The sequence below is a fragment of the Phytophthora sojae genome, assembly GCF_000149755.1.
Source record: "Phytophthora sojae unplaced genomic scaffold PHYSOscaffold_4, whole genome shotgun sequence".
NCBI classification, from domain to species: domain Eukaryota; phylum Oomycota; class Peronosporomycetes; order Peronosporales; family Peronosporaceae; genus Phytophthora; species Phytophthora sojae.
The window spans coordinates 3,222,196-3,234,681 of record NW_009258118.1 but is presented as its reverse complement, the minus strand read 5'-3'; the positions used below and the strand labels follow the sequence as shown (position 1 = coordinate 3,234,681).

The following is a 12,486-nucleotide window of genomic DNA, read 5'->3' as shown; positions in this document are numbered from 1 at the left end:
GTTTTGCGCTTACGAAAAGCTAGATCAAGTCCGAATAATGCTTTACCCAACCATGAATTCTGTGAGTTCTACTCTACAGGATCGATACCGACAGCAGAACTCGAAGATCCAACGTCAGCGGACGACCCACTCATTCGATTACTCCAGTTCATCAAAGCGAAGATGTGAGCGCGCAGTCTCGAATTTGCATCATGAAGCGCGAACCTACCGCTGCAAACCAGAGAAGACGTGAAAGTCAAGAGCCCGCATCGACGATCATGGTTCTGGCTACGAGCGGCACTGGTCGCTTTCGTCGGCGTCCTCCTCTTCATCACACAGTTCACGACTTTCACCCACCACTTTCACGCGCACCTCGCCAAGCATCGGATTCTGCGTAGTCTACAGACTCAGCCGTCATTGCGACTCACCTTCCAACTCAAGCCCAAGGCCATGCACATTCACGATGCGTCAACCTTTGACGTTCTAGCGACGCCAGTTCCGACGGTATGGCGGGGCGAGAATGCGGTAGCGTACAACGGAATAGCGTCGTTCGAGGAGGATGGAGACACCCACGAATACTCGCTCGTGGACGGCGTTGCCTACTACACTCGTCGTCCAGGAGGCAAGGCCACAGCAACCGAGTCGGGGTGTCTTCCGTCTCACGTCGTGCCACCAATTGACACGGTACTCAGCGCCATTCACGACGCTAGGACAGCCACATACCTGCTCCCCCCAGGACATGCCGACAGCAAATGCCCTGGCGGATCCATGCTTGTTTTCCCGTTCGCTGGCGAAGACTACGTGCTGTGTTCGCGTCTATCGAGCTCCAACTGGTTCCAGGACGACGGGTTTCAGATATTTGGCTCTCACCTGGACATCGATGTCAAGTACGAGCAGTCTGCTCCAACTATTGTACCCCGTCGTGATGCATCAAGTGTGGCAGCAGCTTGTGGCTCAGTTTCATTCGAAAGACGCATCGCTCTGTCCGTGTCGAACATGGTGAAGCGGTCGTTGTTGGAGTGGGGACACCGTTCCCTTCGTGCTGAAGAGACAGAGTTCAGCTTTGGAGATGTGGTGAACGCGATAACGGGAGACGATGACTCGACGTGCAAGTGCAAGGGCAAACGACGCGCCTGCGTGTTTGTTGCGGGGCTCAAGTCTTACAAGGACTACGGTCTTACTGACGACGACCCAGCGAATTACTTTGGAGATAGTATAGCAGACCACGCACCGTCATCAAATACATCACATTGGCGACGCAGGTGAACGCCTGGAACAATGCAACGTTCCAAGGACGCCTAGTGGACTTGCTGCTTGACGTGAGCAATACGAGCGACGTAGCTAAGAAGACTGTCAAGGACACTATTGTAGTGGCCCATTCTATGGGGAATTTGATGTTGGGAGGAGCTATAGCGTCGGGCCTGGTAGCTTTGGACTTGACTTCGACGTGGGTGGGCACGAGTGGGCCGCTGGAGGGCAGCATGGGGTCGAACTATCTCTACGAAACTTGTGACGGCGCGCTGACTGTTGTGGTGGAGAAAGTCTTGGATTTATTGGGGAACTGCCCTCCTAAACCCGGTCGAGCCTCGCTCGCATACCAAGGCTCAAACTACAGCAACCCGAAGCTGGATAAGGACTTCGCGTCCGCCCAAGCCGCGTACGCTTCAAACATCTCCGCCGTCTTGTGCAGCAAAAACCACACGGGTCTGAATACGATCCAGGCGGCTGTTTACTCGCTGGCGGCGGCTGTGATTCCGCACAAGTCTCCGCTGAACGACGGCGTCGTGGAGTATCAAAGCTGTGCGAAGGGCCTCGATATGGACAAGTTTGCTGGCACATCGAACAGCACATTCTACGTGTCTGGGCTCAACCACGTCGACACCTCCTTCCGGAACGGAGACAGCCTCTTTAGTGATAGCAAGCGGCCAGTGAAGTGGTTCGAGTGTCTTCTGTAACTTCGATGCGTGAGCGTCTATGAGTAGAATCGTGGCGTTAATTATACGGTCTGCTTCGTGCGCTCGTGGATGACGTTTATTAGAGCAGCATCAGGTTGCGTAGTTTGATCCGAGAAACAAGCATGAGGCCTGGAAGTTGTTACCTTATAGAGGCAAGACCAAGAGCAATGCTCTTCGAACATGCGTGTACATGTAGCGGTATTTGGCTACCGTACTTACTCAATCGAGTCCAGCTTGAACTCGCATCATACGGCAGTACGCGGGGGGATCACGATTTGGAGAGTACAGTAGCGATAGCGGGAGGAATCCTTTGGGCCTACATGTATTGTGCCTTTCACTTATTCTGCCGTGATAATTCTGGCATAATTCTAATCCCTTCTCGGCTCTAATTATGCCATGAGTTATCTAATTCCCATGTTAATTCCGGGTCGTCCCACGGTCGAATTAAGAGCGGCGATGATGAGGCCGAGTTAAGGCGGAATAAGCTAATCCAGCCTGATTTAGACAGAAACAGAGCGATTGGCGGTTTGCTCCATGCCATTCTGCTTGTATCTCCGTCGATTGGCTCGCAAATGCTGATGGCGTGGGTTAGGGGAATCACTCACAATCATAGGCGGAATTAATACTAAATAAGCGTTGTTCGTCCATTTATGGATCTAATTCCGCCTGATTTAACAGCTCACCCGCCAAAATAGGTGAAAGGTACAATAATACATGTAGCAGCACACGGATACGTGCACCAAGCATTTTCTGCGTGATGTGGGAGACCGTATATCGAGCAGCAATGGTGCAGGATGGCGAGAGAAGTTCTCTCAGAGAACCTCCGCAGAGGGAGACTCACCGCACCGCGCGCAACTCGCGGGCCTCTCGGTCTGAGACAGCAGACCCCGTGGCAGGACTGCGCGTGAAGCAGCAGCATGTTTCCCCACCCTCCAGGCGACGACTATGGACTCTCGTCCCGGTAGCGGTGCTCGTCACCACGGTCGCTCTGCTCTTCGTCGTCCAGTTCTCCACATATTCCCACCACTTCCACGCACATCTGGCCAAGCACCGCATCCTGCGGAGTCTGCAGGAGCAACCAGCACTTCGACTCACTTTCCAGCTCAAGCGGAAGGCCATGCACGTCCACGGCGCGTCCTCATTTCAGGTCCTGGCGACGCCCGCGCCAAGGAGCGCACTGGACGACAGGAGCATCGTTTACAACGGGTTAGCCTCGTTCCAAGAGGAAAATGGATATTCGCACGAGTACGCGATCGTGAACGGCACGGCTTACTACACCCAGCGACCGATTAACAAGGACGCAGGGCAGATGGAATCAGGATGCATTCCGTCCACGTCGGTGCCTCCTATTGAGACGGTGCTCGACGCCATTCACGAATCCACCATCTGATCCAATCTAGCGGCAAGTGTCCACGTGGGTCCCCGATGCTGTTCCAGTTTGCAGGCGAGAACTACGTGCTGTGTTCAAGCTCCTCGTGGTTCCAAGAACATGATGGTTTCCAGATCTTTGGCTCGGATTTTGACATTGACGTGAAGTATGAACAGATTCCACCGACAATAGTTGCTCCGCGCGTGCCAGTTGACGCAGCATCGACCTGTGGAAAGGTGCCATTCGCCGAGCGTATCACTCCGTCGATCCCGTCGCTAGTGACGCGCTCGTTCACCGAGTGGGGTCACCGTTCCCTACGCTCTGAGGAAGCTGAGTACAGTTTCTCGGACTTTGTCAACGGGTTGAGGGGCACTCCCGACGCCACTTGCTCCTGAAAGGCCAAGAGGTGGCCTTGTGTCTTCGTCACTGGGCTCGCAACATGGAAAGACTACGGACTGACTACCCATGACCCGCGGTCGTACTTCGGGAGCAAGTTCCCGGACCACGCGTCATGTTGCACGATCATCCAGTACATCGTGATGTCGACTCATGTGGACGCTTGGAACAATGCAACATTCCAACAGCGACTAGCAGACTTGGTGCTCCAGGTTAGCAACTCCAGCAACGCAACCTCAGGAGACATCAAGGACACAATCGTGGTCACGCATTCACTGGCGAATTTGGCGCTTGGAGGTGCCATTGCCAAGGGAATGTGCAGCTTGGACGCTTCGTCGACTTGGATGGGTATACCATGGAGGGCAGTATGGGCACAAATTATCTGTACGACGCGTGCAATGGCGATTTGTCTGGGATCGTGCAGAAGCTGCTCGATCTTCTCGGTGGATGCCCTGTTTGCGCTGCTCGAGGCGCGCTCGCGTGGCGAGGCAGCAACCGCAGCTCGACGAGGTTGAACGCTGATTATGAAGCTTCGCAACGCGCGTACGCCGATAACGTCGATGCGGTTATGTGTAGCAACAACTACTCGGGGCTGGTGTCAGTCGTGACGCCCATCTTCAACGTTGGAGGCTCCTTGATCCCTCACCACTCGCGTGAGAACGACGGCATCATCGAGTTCCAGAGCTGCGCCAAGGGCCTGCCCAAGGACCTCTTCAACGCCTCGTCGAACAGCAAGCTCTACGTGACTGAGCTCAACCACCTCGACACGACCTTCCGCTTCCGAGACAGCTTGTTCAGCGACACGAAGAGGCCAGTCAAGTGGTTCGAGTGTCTTCTGTAAGACAAAGTTCACATACCTGGTAAAGTAAGTGGAGACATCAAAACTGTATCCAAGCGGTACAGACAACGACGGATAAATCCGGCACCACTGAATGGCATCCTCCATAGTAAATGTGCCAGAATTCTCTGTCAGGAACGATAGAGATTGTACAAGGCAATGACATAAAGTACACGTAACGGAGCATAAAGTACACACAAATTTAGAGAAAGTACTTAAAACCATATGGAACACAAATGTCAAGTGTAAATCTCGAAGTTGATTGGCTATCTGAATTACTTATTGTAAAAAGTACAACATATGTGTGCCGGGTTTTGCGTTGCCGTATTTATCCGTCGTTGTCTGTACTCCGCGTGACAAACACGTTGCACAATTTGGCGCAGGCTCTCATACTCTGCATTTCCATCACTTCATTCTTGTTTACCTATGGGCCAAATCGCAGGATAAGCCGACGACACGGCGAGAAGCTCAAGCGGCTCCTTGACCGCCATTTGGCGATCGTCGCGGTCGCCACCACCGGCTTTCAGCTCCCCTGAACCATGGTCTCTTCACGCTTAGTCGCGATGGCGATGACGTTATTGGTGCTTGCGAGCTGCGACGCCGCGCTGCCGTCGCTCAAGCTCGTGTTCGACGTCCATCGCCCCAGTATGGCGGTGCGTGGAGCCTCCGCCTTCGACATCTTTGTCACGCCCGTCGTGAGCGGGGACAGTGTTCAATTCAACGGGAAGCTGTCGGTCAAGCAGGACGGCGCCACGCACAACTTCCTCCTCGTCGACAGCGTGCCGTACCACGAAGTCATCGACGGTTCAGCCAGCATCACCACCTGCCAGTCCACAGAGTTCATTCCAGGCGTGTCCGACGTGGTTAACGCCATCGCTTCAGCTACTGCGGTCGCCAGTGTCTCGACGAACCAAGCGATCTCCTGCACCGACGGAACGTGGCTGAGCACGACATTGGACGGCGAGTCTTACGTGGTGTGCTCCAAGCCCGACGATGTCAACTTTACAGTGTACGGCGCGGACTTGAGCGTCTCGCTCGAGTATTTGACCGAGAATGTGGAAGTGAACAAGCCGTTGAACTCTCCAAGCGACTGTGCCGCTGTGAAGGACGGATCGGTGGCATTATCGGCTCTGGAAAAGATTTATGGTAAGGCTCTCTCCGGCTCACAGCGCAGACTCAAGGAGGAGGTTAAGACAGCGTCCCTCTCGAGTGCCAAGTGCTCGTGCCAAAGCAAACCTCGTCCGTGCCTTTTCTTCCACGGTATGGACGTCGAGAAGGACGGCGGGATCATCGATGACTACCCGTTCTTTGGGAAGATCAAGCAGCACGCGCCGTGCTGTTCGTCCTTCAGCTTCGCGATCCTCAACACGGTCGACTACGAGTGGTACAACGAGACGCTATTGGAGAAGGCTTGCAACGCCGCTTTGAACGTCAGTACCGGGTCCACGGACAGCGAATCCACAGTGATCAATAACCTTATCGTTGTCGCACACTCCATGGGCAACAACATGTTCGCGAGCGCGCTCGCGAGTGGCATGTGCTCCATTGGGAGGAATGTGGACTGGGTCGATCTGAGTGGGCCTATGAAGGGCAGTATGGGCTCGGATTTCATCCACGACATCTGCGACGGCGGCGAGGACGGATCTCCAGACATTTTGTCCAAGTTTGGAGGACTGATCGGCCAATGCCCCGGCAGCACGACTCGGCGGTCTCTTGTGTATTATGGAGGGGAGTATTGCGATAAGAAGATGTCGGCTCGGTACGCGGCGGCACTGAAAATACACAAGAAGTACGTGACTGCGAGTATGTGCGGCACGACGTACAACGGACTCTTCTCGAAAGAGTACGCGGGTTTGGTGGCCGGAGGCTTGATCATCCCTCACCGTTCGTCTAAGAACGACGGAGTGGTAAGTATTTCGGCATATTTTGCTGGCGTTCTGGGCTTTTTTACTTACAAGTTTGTTGTGTTTTATGCTGTTGGTAGGTGGAGTTTAAGAGCTGCGTTGGCAACTTGGACGCCTCGTTGTTTGAACCCACGTATTCAAGCACTTGGTACGCTGCAAAGTTGAACCATGCTGACACGACATTCCACGACGGCGAAGGGCTCTTTAGTAAGGGCCAGAAACCTCTGAAGTGGTTTGAATGCTTACTGTAAAAGTGCCGATAGATGATGAAACTCAATAGAATAGAACTGAGCTGGAGGTACATGCGGTACATGTACTCGAGCGCATTGCATGATGCACGTGTCCCGCGATACAGTACAGGACCGACCAACTAAAAAGGAAGTCGAAGCTTCATGAGTACATGCATGGACGCGCGAGTGATAAACATCGGTTGCGAAATCGGCTGTAAACGAGAACCCGCGGTCTGGTCTCATACTGTATCCGCAGACGGCATGAGATGCCAGGCACCACCAGAAACGCACGCGTGCATGCAAGCTACTGTAGGTCGTGTTGCGGCAACACGACCACACTGTTGCCTGAAGCAATGAGCGTTGCAATGTATACATGTATCCTACTGTAAAAGGGAGGCAGCCTGCTACCCGAGCTTTGAGTACATGCACACCATGTTGAAGAATGATAAGCAACACTCCGACGACGAACAATGGGAAGTGTGGGAAGTTGCTACAGCTCGTCGTCGTCGGCGACGGCGAGAGCTTCAGGTTCTGCCATCGTGGCCATCCGATGATTCCGTGAGTAACAGGGCACCGAGCACCAGCTTCGATCTTCATGTATCCATACACGCGTTTTATGCTACAGACCAGCCACTTGAGTTTTGAGCTTCATCGCCATCGGGCCCACCACCAGAAGAAGAACGTTGGAAGGAGACTGTCAAGCTGTCTCCTGCATAGTACCATCAAACTCTTTACGCGACGGAGTTGGCTCACATCGAGCACTTGAATAGTAAACTGTATGATAAGTTACATTAAGGTGTTGTGTTTGTACATACTCTACTTACTGTAAGCTACTGCAAGCTTACCATGCCCATGTCACGGTGACTTGCTGCTGCAACTGTGGCCCCTTTTCTTACAGTATAGCTATGACGCCCACTTGCGCTGTTCGGGGTCATGTTGCAGGATCAGAAGCAGTCTTTTTGTTGAATTGGCTGCTTATGTCACTGCACACTCCGATGAAGACCCCGTGCCTCCTCATTTCTCAATCGGAACTCTTGCCCTGAGTCGGTGGATCAAGATGGTGGCGTCACGGCTCGCTGCTGCGACAGCAATGGCGCTATTGGCTCTGACAGGCGGCAACGCCGTCTTCGGAGCCTCATTCCTCCCGTCGCTCAAGCTCGGCTTCAAGGTACACCGCTCCACTATGCAAGTCTTCGGCACCTCCACCTTCGACGTCTTCGTCAAGCCCGTTCAGCGCGGAAGCAGCGTCACCTTCGACGGCAAGGCCTCCTTCGAGCAGGATGGCACCACGTACAACTTTGTGCTCATCGACAATGTGCCGTACTACGAGGTGGTCTCCAGCACCTCCAACTCGACCACGTGCCTCCCAACGGATAACGTCCCGAGCGTTCCTGACATCGTGGAGGCCCTCGCATCCGCCACCGCAGTCTCCAGTGTCAACACGGACCAAGACATCTCCTGCACCAACGGGACGTGGCTCAGCACCAGCTTCGCCGGCGAGCCGTATGTGCTGTGCACGGGTGCCGAGGCTGACAGTGGCAACTTTATGGTGTATGGAGAGGACCTAAGCGTTTCGTTTGAGTACTTTACGGAGGACGTGTCAATTGCGAAGCCAACCAACGCTCCTTCCGACTGCGAGGCGGTGACCGGAGATTCCGTCGCGCTGTCTTCACTGGGCCAGATCTACGGTCTCACGACGTCAGGATCGCGCCGTGCGCTCAAGGAAGAGGCCGGGGCCGCGCACCTCGCGAGCTCCAAGTGCACGTGTCAGGGCACGACGCGCCCGTGCCTTTTCTTCCACGGCATGGACGTCGCTGCGGACGGGGGGATCGTGGATGAATACTCGTTCTTCGGGGACATCAAGGAGCACGCGCCATGCTGCTCGTCCTTCCACTTTGCGATCCTCAACACGGTGGACTACGCATGGTACAACGATACGCTGCAGCAGAAGGCTTGCAACGCCGCCATGAATGTGACCACGGGCAGAACGGACAGCGGGGAGACGGTGATCAACGACCTCATCGTGGTGGCTCACTCGATGGGCAACAGCATGTTCGCGGGAGCGTTGGCGACTGGCAAATGCTCGATCGGCAAGAACGTCGACTGGGTGGCGTTGAGCGGGCCCATGAAGGGCAGCATGGGCTCCGACTTCATCTACCAGATCTGTGGCAGCAGCAGCAGCGACTCGGATACTCTGCTCGCGAAGTTTGGAGGACTCATCGGTCAGTGCCCCGGAACGACAACGCGCCGCTCGCTGGTGTACGACGGCGGTAAATACTGCGACGCCGCCTGCTCGCTTCGGTATGCTGCTGCGCGCGCCATGTACGCCAAGTACGTGACTGCAGGCATCTGCGGCACGACGTACAATGGACTCATCTCGAAGGAGTACGCGGGACTGCTGGCGGGAGGGCTGCTGATCCCGCACCACTCGTCCAAGAACGATGGCATCGTAAGTCTTGTGTGGACGATTAGAGTGCATGGCGACGTGTTCTAACTGCTTATTGCTTTTGTTATTGCTGTGCAGGTCGAGTTCCAGAGCTGCGTTGGCGACTTGGACGCGTCCAAGTTCGACACCACGTACGCCAGCACCTGGTACGCTGCGAAGCTCAACCACGCAGACACGACTTTCCACGATGGCGACGGGCTGTTCAGCAGTGCGCAGAAGCCCCTGAAGTGGTTCGAGTGCCTGCTGTAAAATGCGAGCGATGGGTATGATAGAGCTGTAGGTTCATTAAAAGCCAAATGCATGGATATCTGAAGCCTGTAGTGGCTGGACGCGAGCCCTTGCTCGCTCCCTGCTTCTCTGCATCAATTGCAGACACTCCATGTTGGTCGACCACGAGCGTCTGGTCCGAGTGATAAACATTTGAAGCCGTTGCAGTCAAGCCAAAGTCGTAAACCAAGCGGCAAGGCAACAGACCCCAGATCAGTAGCGGGAACCAGCATCGACTGCCAATTGGGGAGGTTGATGTCACGAAGATGTTCCGCTGTCTGCGGCGTCCAGCATCGTGGCCATCCGAGCGGGATCCGTGAGTAACAGCGCAGCCGAAGCAGCAGACGCCGCGCGGTGTATCCAAACGTTGTCACGCTTCGCGGCTGCATTAAAAGGACACACACCTCAACTGTCAGCTGAACCTGCTATAACTTTTGCACCAGTCACGACGACTTCACGTCGATATACATACGTATGATCAACTTAGTCTTCAAAACACATACCTCCCGATCTTTTGCATGTTGAAGTGATCGCGTTGGAGGGGCGCAATGGCCTACGTCTGCTTTCCTGCGTTATCAAGCGCGCGTGCACTGTATCAGCTCGCCAGGATGGCCTTCACAAGCTGCACGCGGCCTCGCATGACCTTACTCCCATTCCTCAAGTTGCTCGGTGTGGCGCAGGACTCGTGACCCTCCAAATCCGAATGAAGTCGGCCCTCTCTCTCGCTGCGGCTGTGCTGGCCCTGGCCGCCTCCGATGCCGTGGTCTCTGCTGCGTCCTCGCTCCCGTCCATCAAGCTCGGCTTCAACATCCAGCGCTCCACCATGGAGGTCTACGGCACCTCCAGCTTCGACGTGTACGTCAAGCCCGTGCTCAGCGGCAGCAACATCTCGTTCGACGGCAAGGTCACGTTCCAGCAGGACGGCACCACGCACAACCTCGTCCTGGTCGACGGCATCCCGTACCATGAAGTGATCAACAGCACGGCCGACTCCACGACGTGTCTGCCCACGCAGCTGTTCCCGAGCGTCCCGGTCATTGTGGAGGCCATCGCCTCGGCCACCGCCGTCTCCAGCGTCGACACGAACCAGGACATCTCGTGCGCCAACGGCGCGTGGCTCAGCACGACCTTCGCTGGCGAGTCCTACGTGCTGTGCACGGGTTCAGACACCGAGGACGGCAACTTTACGGTGTACGGCGAAGACCTGAGCATCTCGTTCGAGTACTTAACTGAAGACGTGACGATCACCAAGCCGGCGAACGCTCCGAGCGACTGCACCGCAGTGTCGGACGGTTCGGTGGCGCTGTCTTCCGTGGTTCAGCTGTACGGTCTCAGCTCGTCAAGCTCGCGTCGTACGCTTAAGGAACAGGCTGGAGCTGCTCGCCTTGCTAGCGCCACGTGCGCGTGCCTAGGAACCCCCCGCCCGTGCCTTTTCTTCCACGGCATGGACGTCGAGGCGGACGGCGGCATTGTGGACAGCTATTCCTTCTTCGGGGACATCAAGGAGCACGCACCATGCTGCTCGTCCTTCAGCTTCGCCATCCTCAATACCGTCGACTACGAATGGTACAACGACACGCTGCAGGAGAAGGCTTGCAACGCCGCCATGAACGTCAGCACTGGGACAACCGACAGCGGCTCGACGGAGATCAACGACTTGATCATTGTGGCGCACTCCATGGGCAACAACATGCTGGCTGGAGCGTTGGCGACTGGCAAGTGCTCGATCGGCAGTAACGTGGACTGGGTCGACCTGAGCGGACCCATGAAGGGCAGCATGGGCTCGGATTTCCTGCACCAGATCTGCGACGGAGGGAGCGTGCTTCAGGACATTTTGGCTGAGCTCGGAGGACTCATCGGTCAGTGTCCAGGCACTACCACGCGCAGGTCGCTGGTGTATGATGGCGGCAACTACTGCGATGCCGCGTGCTCTGCTCGCTATGCGGCCGCGCGAGCTGTGCACGAGAAGTACGTGACTGCGAGTATGTGCGGCACGACGTACTCGGGACTGCTGTCCAGTGAGTACGCGGGCTTGCTGGCTGGAGGGCTGCTGATCCCGCACCATTCGTCCAAGAACGACGGCATCGTGGAGTTCCAGAGCTGCATCGGTAACCTCGATTCCTCGTCCTTTGACGACACGTACTCAGCCACTTGGTACGCGGCTGCGTTGAACCATGCCGACACGACGTTCCACAACGGCGAAGGTCTGTTCAGCAGCGCCAAGAAGCCGCTCAAGTGGTTCGAGTGCTTGCTGTGAAGAACCTGCTGATCTCAGGACTGAGAGTTCGTAATGAAAAAGTGAATATATCGTACAAAGTGTTCAGGTGTTCCACGCTCACAGTTGCTTCGCCACAGCTAGGAACCGCGAGAGACCCGGACGTTGCTTTGCGTACTCCTCGGCAATTTTCTCCTGGGCGGTAGCGCTTAGAGAAGAAGCACTTCGAATCCACTCTTGCTTTGTCTGCGACTGGCGTCGGTGCTGTGTCTGAGATGCTCGCCTATGGCTATTCAACTCGTGCAGCATCTTGGCCGCAGCAGCGTTAGACGCCTCGTTGGCTTCGGTCTTAGTGAGATTGAGTTGCCACGGAATGGATTTATCCACGAGATCACCCACGCATCGACCGTCCACCGTGTAAAAGGAGATAGCCCCGCTCTCACTGGTAACAGCAAGCAACGAGCTTGAACTCTCAACTCCATGAACCACACACAAGGCCCTCACTGAGTCACCCTTTTGAACCAACCACCTACAGCGAATCAGTAGCAATGCTGAAGAGAAGGCGTCACTTCGATCCAAATCTGTCCACCTTGGTGTCATAGACTTTCGAACTGTGTCGATCTCCTTGAACAAGCCCCCAAAGTCGTATAAAGTGACGAAACCTTGTAGCAGCAAGAACACTTGTTAGTATGTACTCGAAGAGATCATCGACTAGTGCTCATGCACTTACCGTGATCGTCTCCAACACATAATATACTGTTAGTATCGTCAGAGAGCCACGCCGCAGCACAGACGAGACAATCTGCGTGAGGATTGTGTCGAACGTGTCTGTCAGAGCACTGATCATCGACTTGTGGGTCGAGTTCATTGCCATACTGCAGACACAA

The 12,486-nt window shown here is 55.2% G+C and overlaps 5 protein-coding genes across 5 annotated transcripts; all 5 read left to right on the top strand.

The window, feature by feature from the left end:
• Positions 1 to 52: 52 nt before the first annotated feature.
• PHYSODRAFT_262522 (hypothetical protein) lies at positions 53 to 1,934 on the top strand (the record flags this gene model as incomplete). The annotated part of the gene is made up of 3 exons (XM_009528319.1): positions 53 to 61; positions 385 to 1,192; positions 1,408 to 1,934. The coding sequence occupies 3 exons, from the start codon at positions 53 to 55 to the stop codon at positions 1,932 to 1,934; spliced, it is 1,344 nt and encodes a 447-aa protein (XP_009526614.1).
• Positions 1,935 to 2,718: 784 nt separating this feature from the next.
• On the top strand, positions 2,719 to 4,540 carry PHYSODRAFT_331504 (hypothetical protein; the record flags this gene model as incomplete). The annotated part of the gene is made up of 4 exons (XM_009528318.1): positions 2,719 to 3,291; positions 3,372 to 3,656; positions 3,702 to 4,015; positions 4,066 to 4,540. The coding sequence occupies 4 exons, from the start codon at positions 2,719 to 2,721 to the stop codon at positions 4,538 to 4,540; spliced, it is 1,647 nt and encodes a 548-aa protein (XP_009526613.1).
• Positions 4,541 to 5,076: 536 nt separating this feature from the next.
• On the top strand, positions 5,077 to 6,721 carry PHYSODRAFT_262468 (hypothetical protein; the record flags this gene model as incomplete). The annotated part of the gene is made up of 3 exons (XM_009528317.1): positions 5,077 to 6,444; positions 6,522 to 6,648; positions 6,705 to 6,721. 3 exons carry the CDS (start codon positions 5,077 to 5,079, stop codon positions 6,719 to 6,721), a joined length of 1,512 nt encoding a protein of 503 aa, XP_009526612.1.
• A 1,007-nt stretch (positions 6,722 to 7,728) lies between these two features.
• PHYSODRAFT_262464 (hypothetical protein) lies at positions 7,729 to 9,366 on the top strand (the record flags this gene model as incomplete). The annotated part of the gene is made up of 2 exons (XM_009528316.1): positions 7,729 to 9,120; positions 9,196 to 9,366. The coding sequence occupies 2 exons, from the start codon at positions 7,729 to 7,731 to the stop codon at positions 9,364 to 9,366; spliced, it is 1,563 nt and encodes a 520-aa protein (XP_009526611.1).
• Positions 9,367 to 10,064: 698 nt separating this feature from the next.
• Positions 10,065 to 11,675, top strand: PHYSODRAFT_560168 (hypothetical protein). The gene has a single exon (XM_009528315.1). It carries the CDS (start codon positions 10,088 to 10,090, stop codon positions 11,639 to 11,641), a length of 1,554 nt encoding a protein of 517 aa, XP_009526610.1. The 5' UTR covers positions 10,065 to 10,087; the 3' UTR covers positions 11,642 to 11,675.
• The last annotated feature ends 811 nt before the right edge of the window (positions 11,676 to 12,486 follow it).

Coding starts and splice junctions, on each gene's coding strand:
- PHYSODRAFT_560168 (XM_009528315.1), top strand. CDS start 10,088: ATGAAGTCGGCCCTCTCTCTCGCTGCGGCTGTGCTGGCCCTGGCCGCC.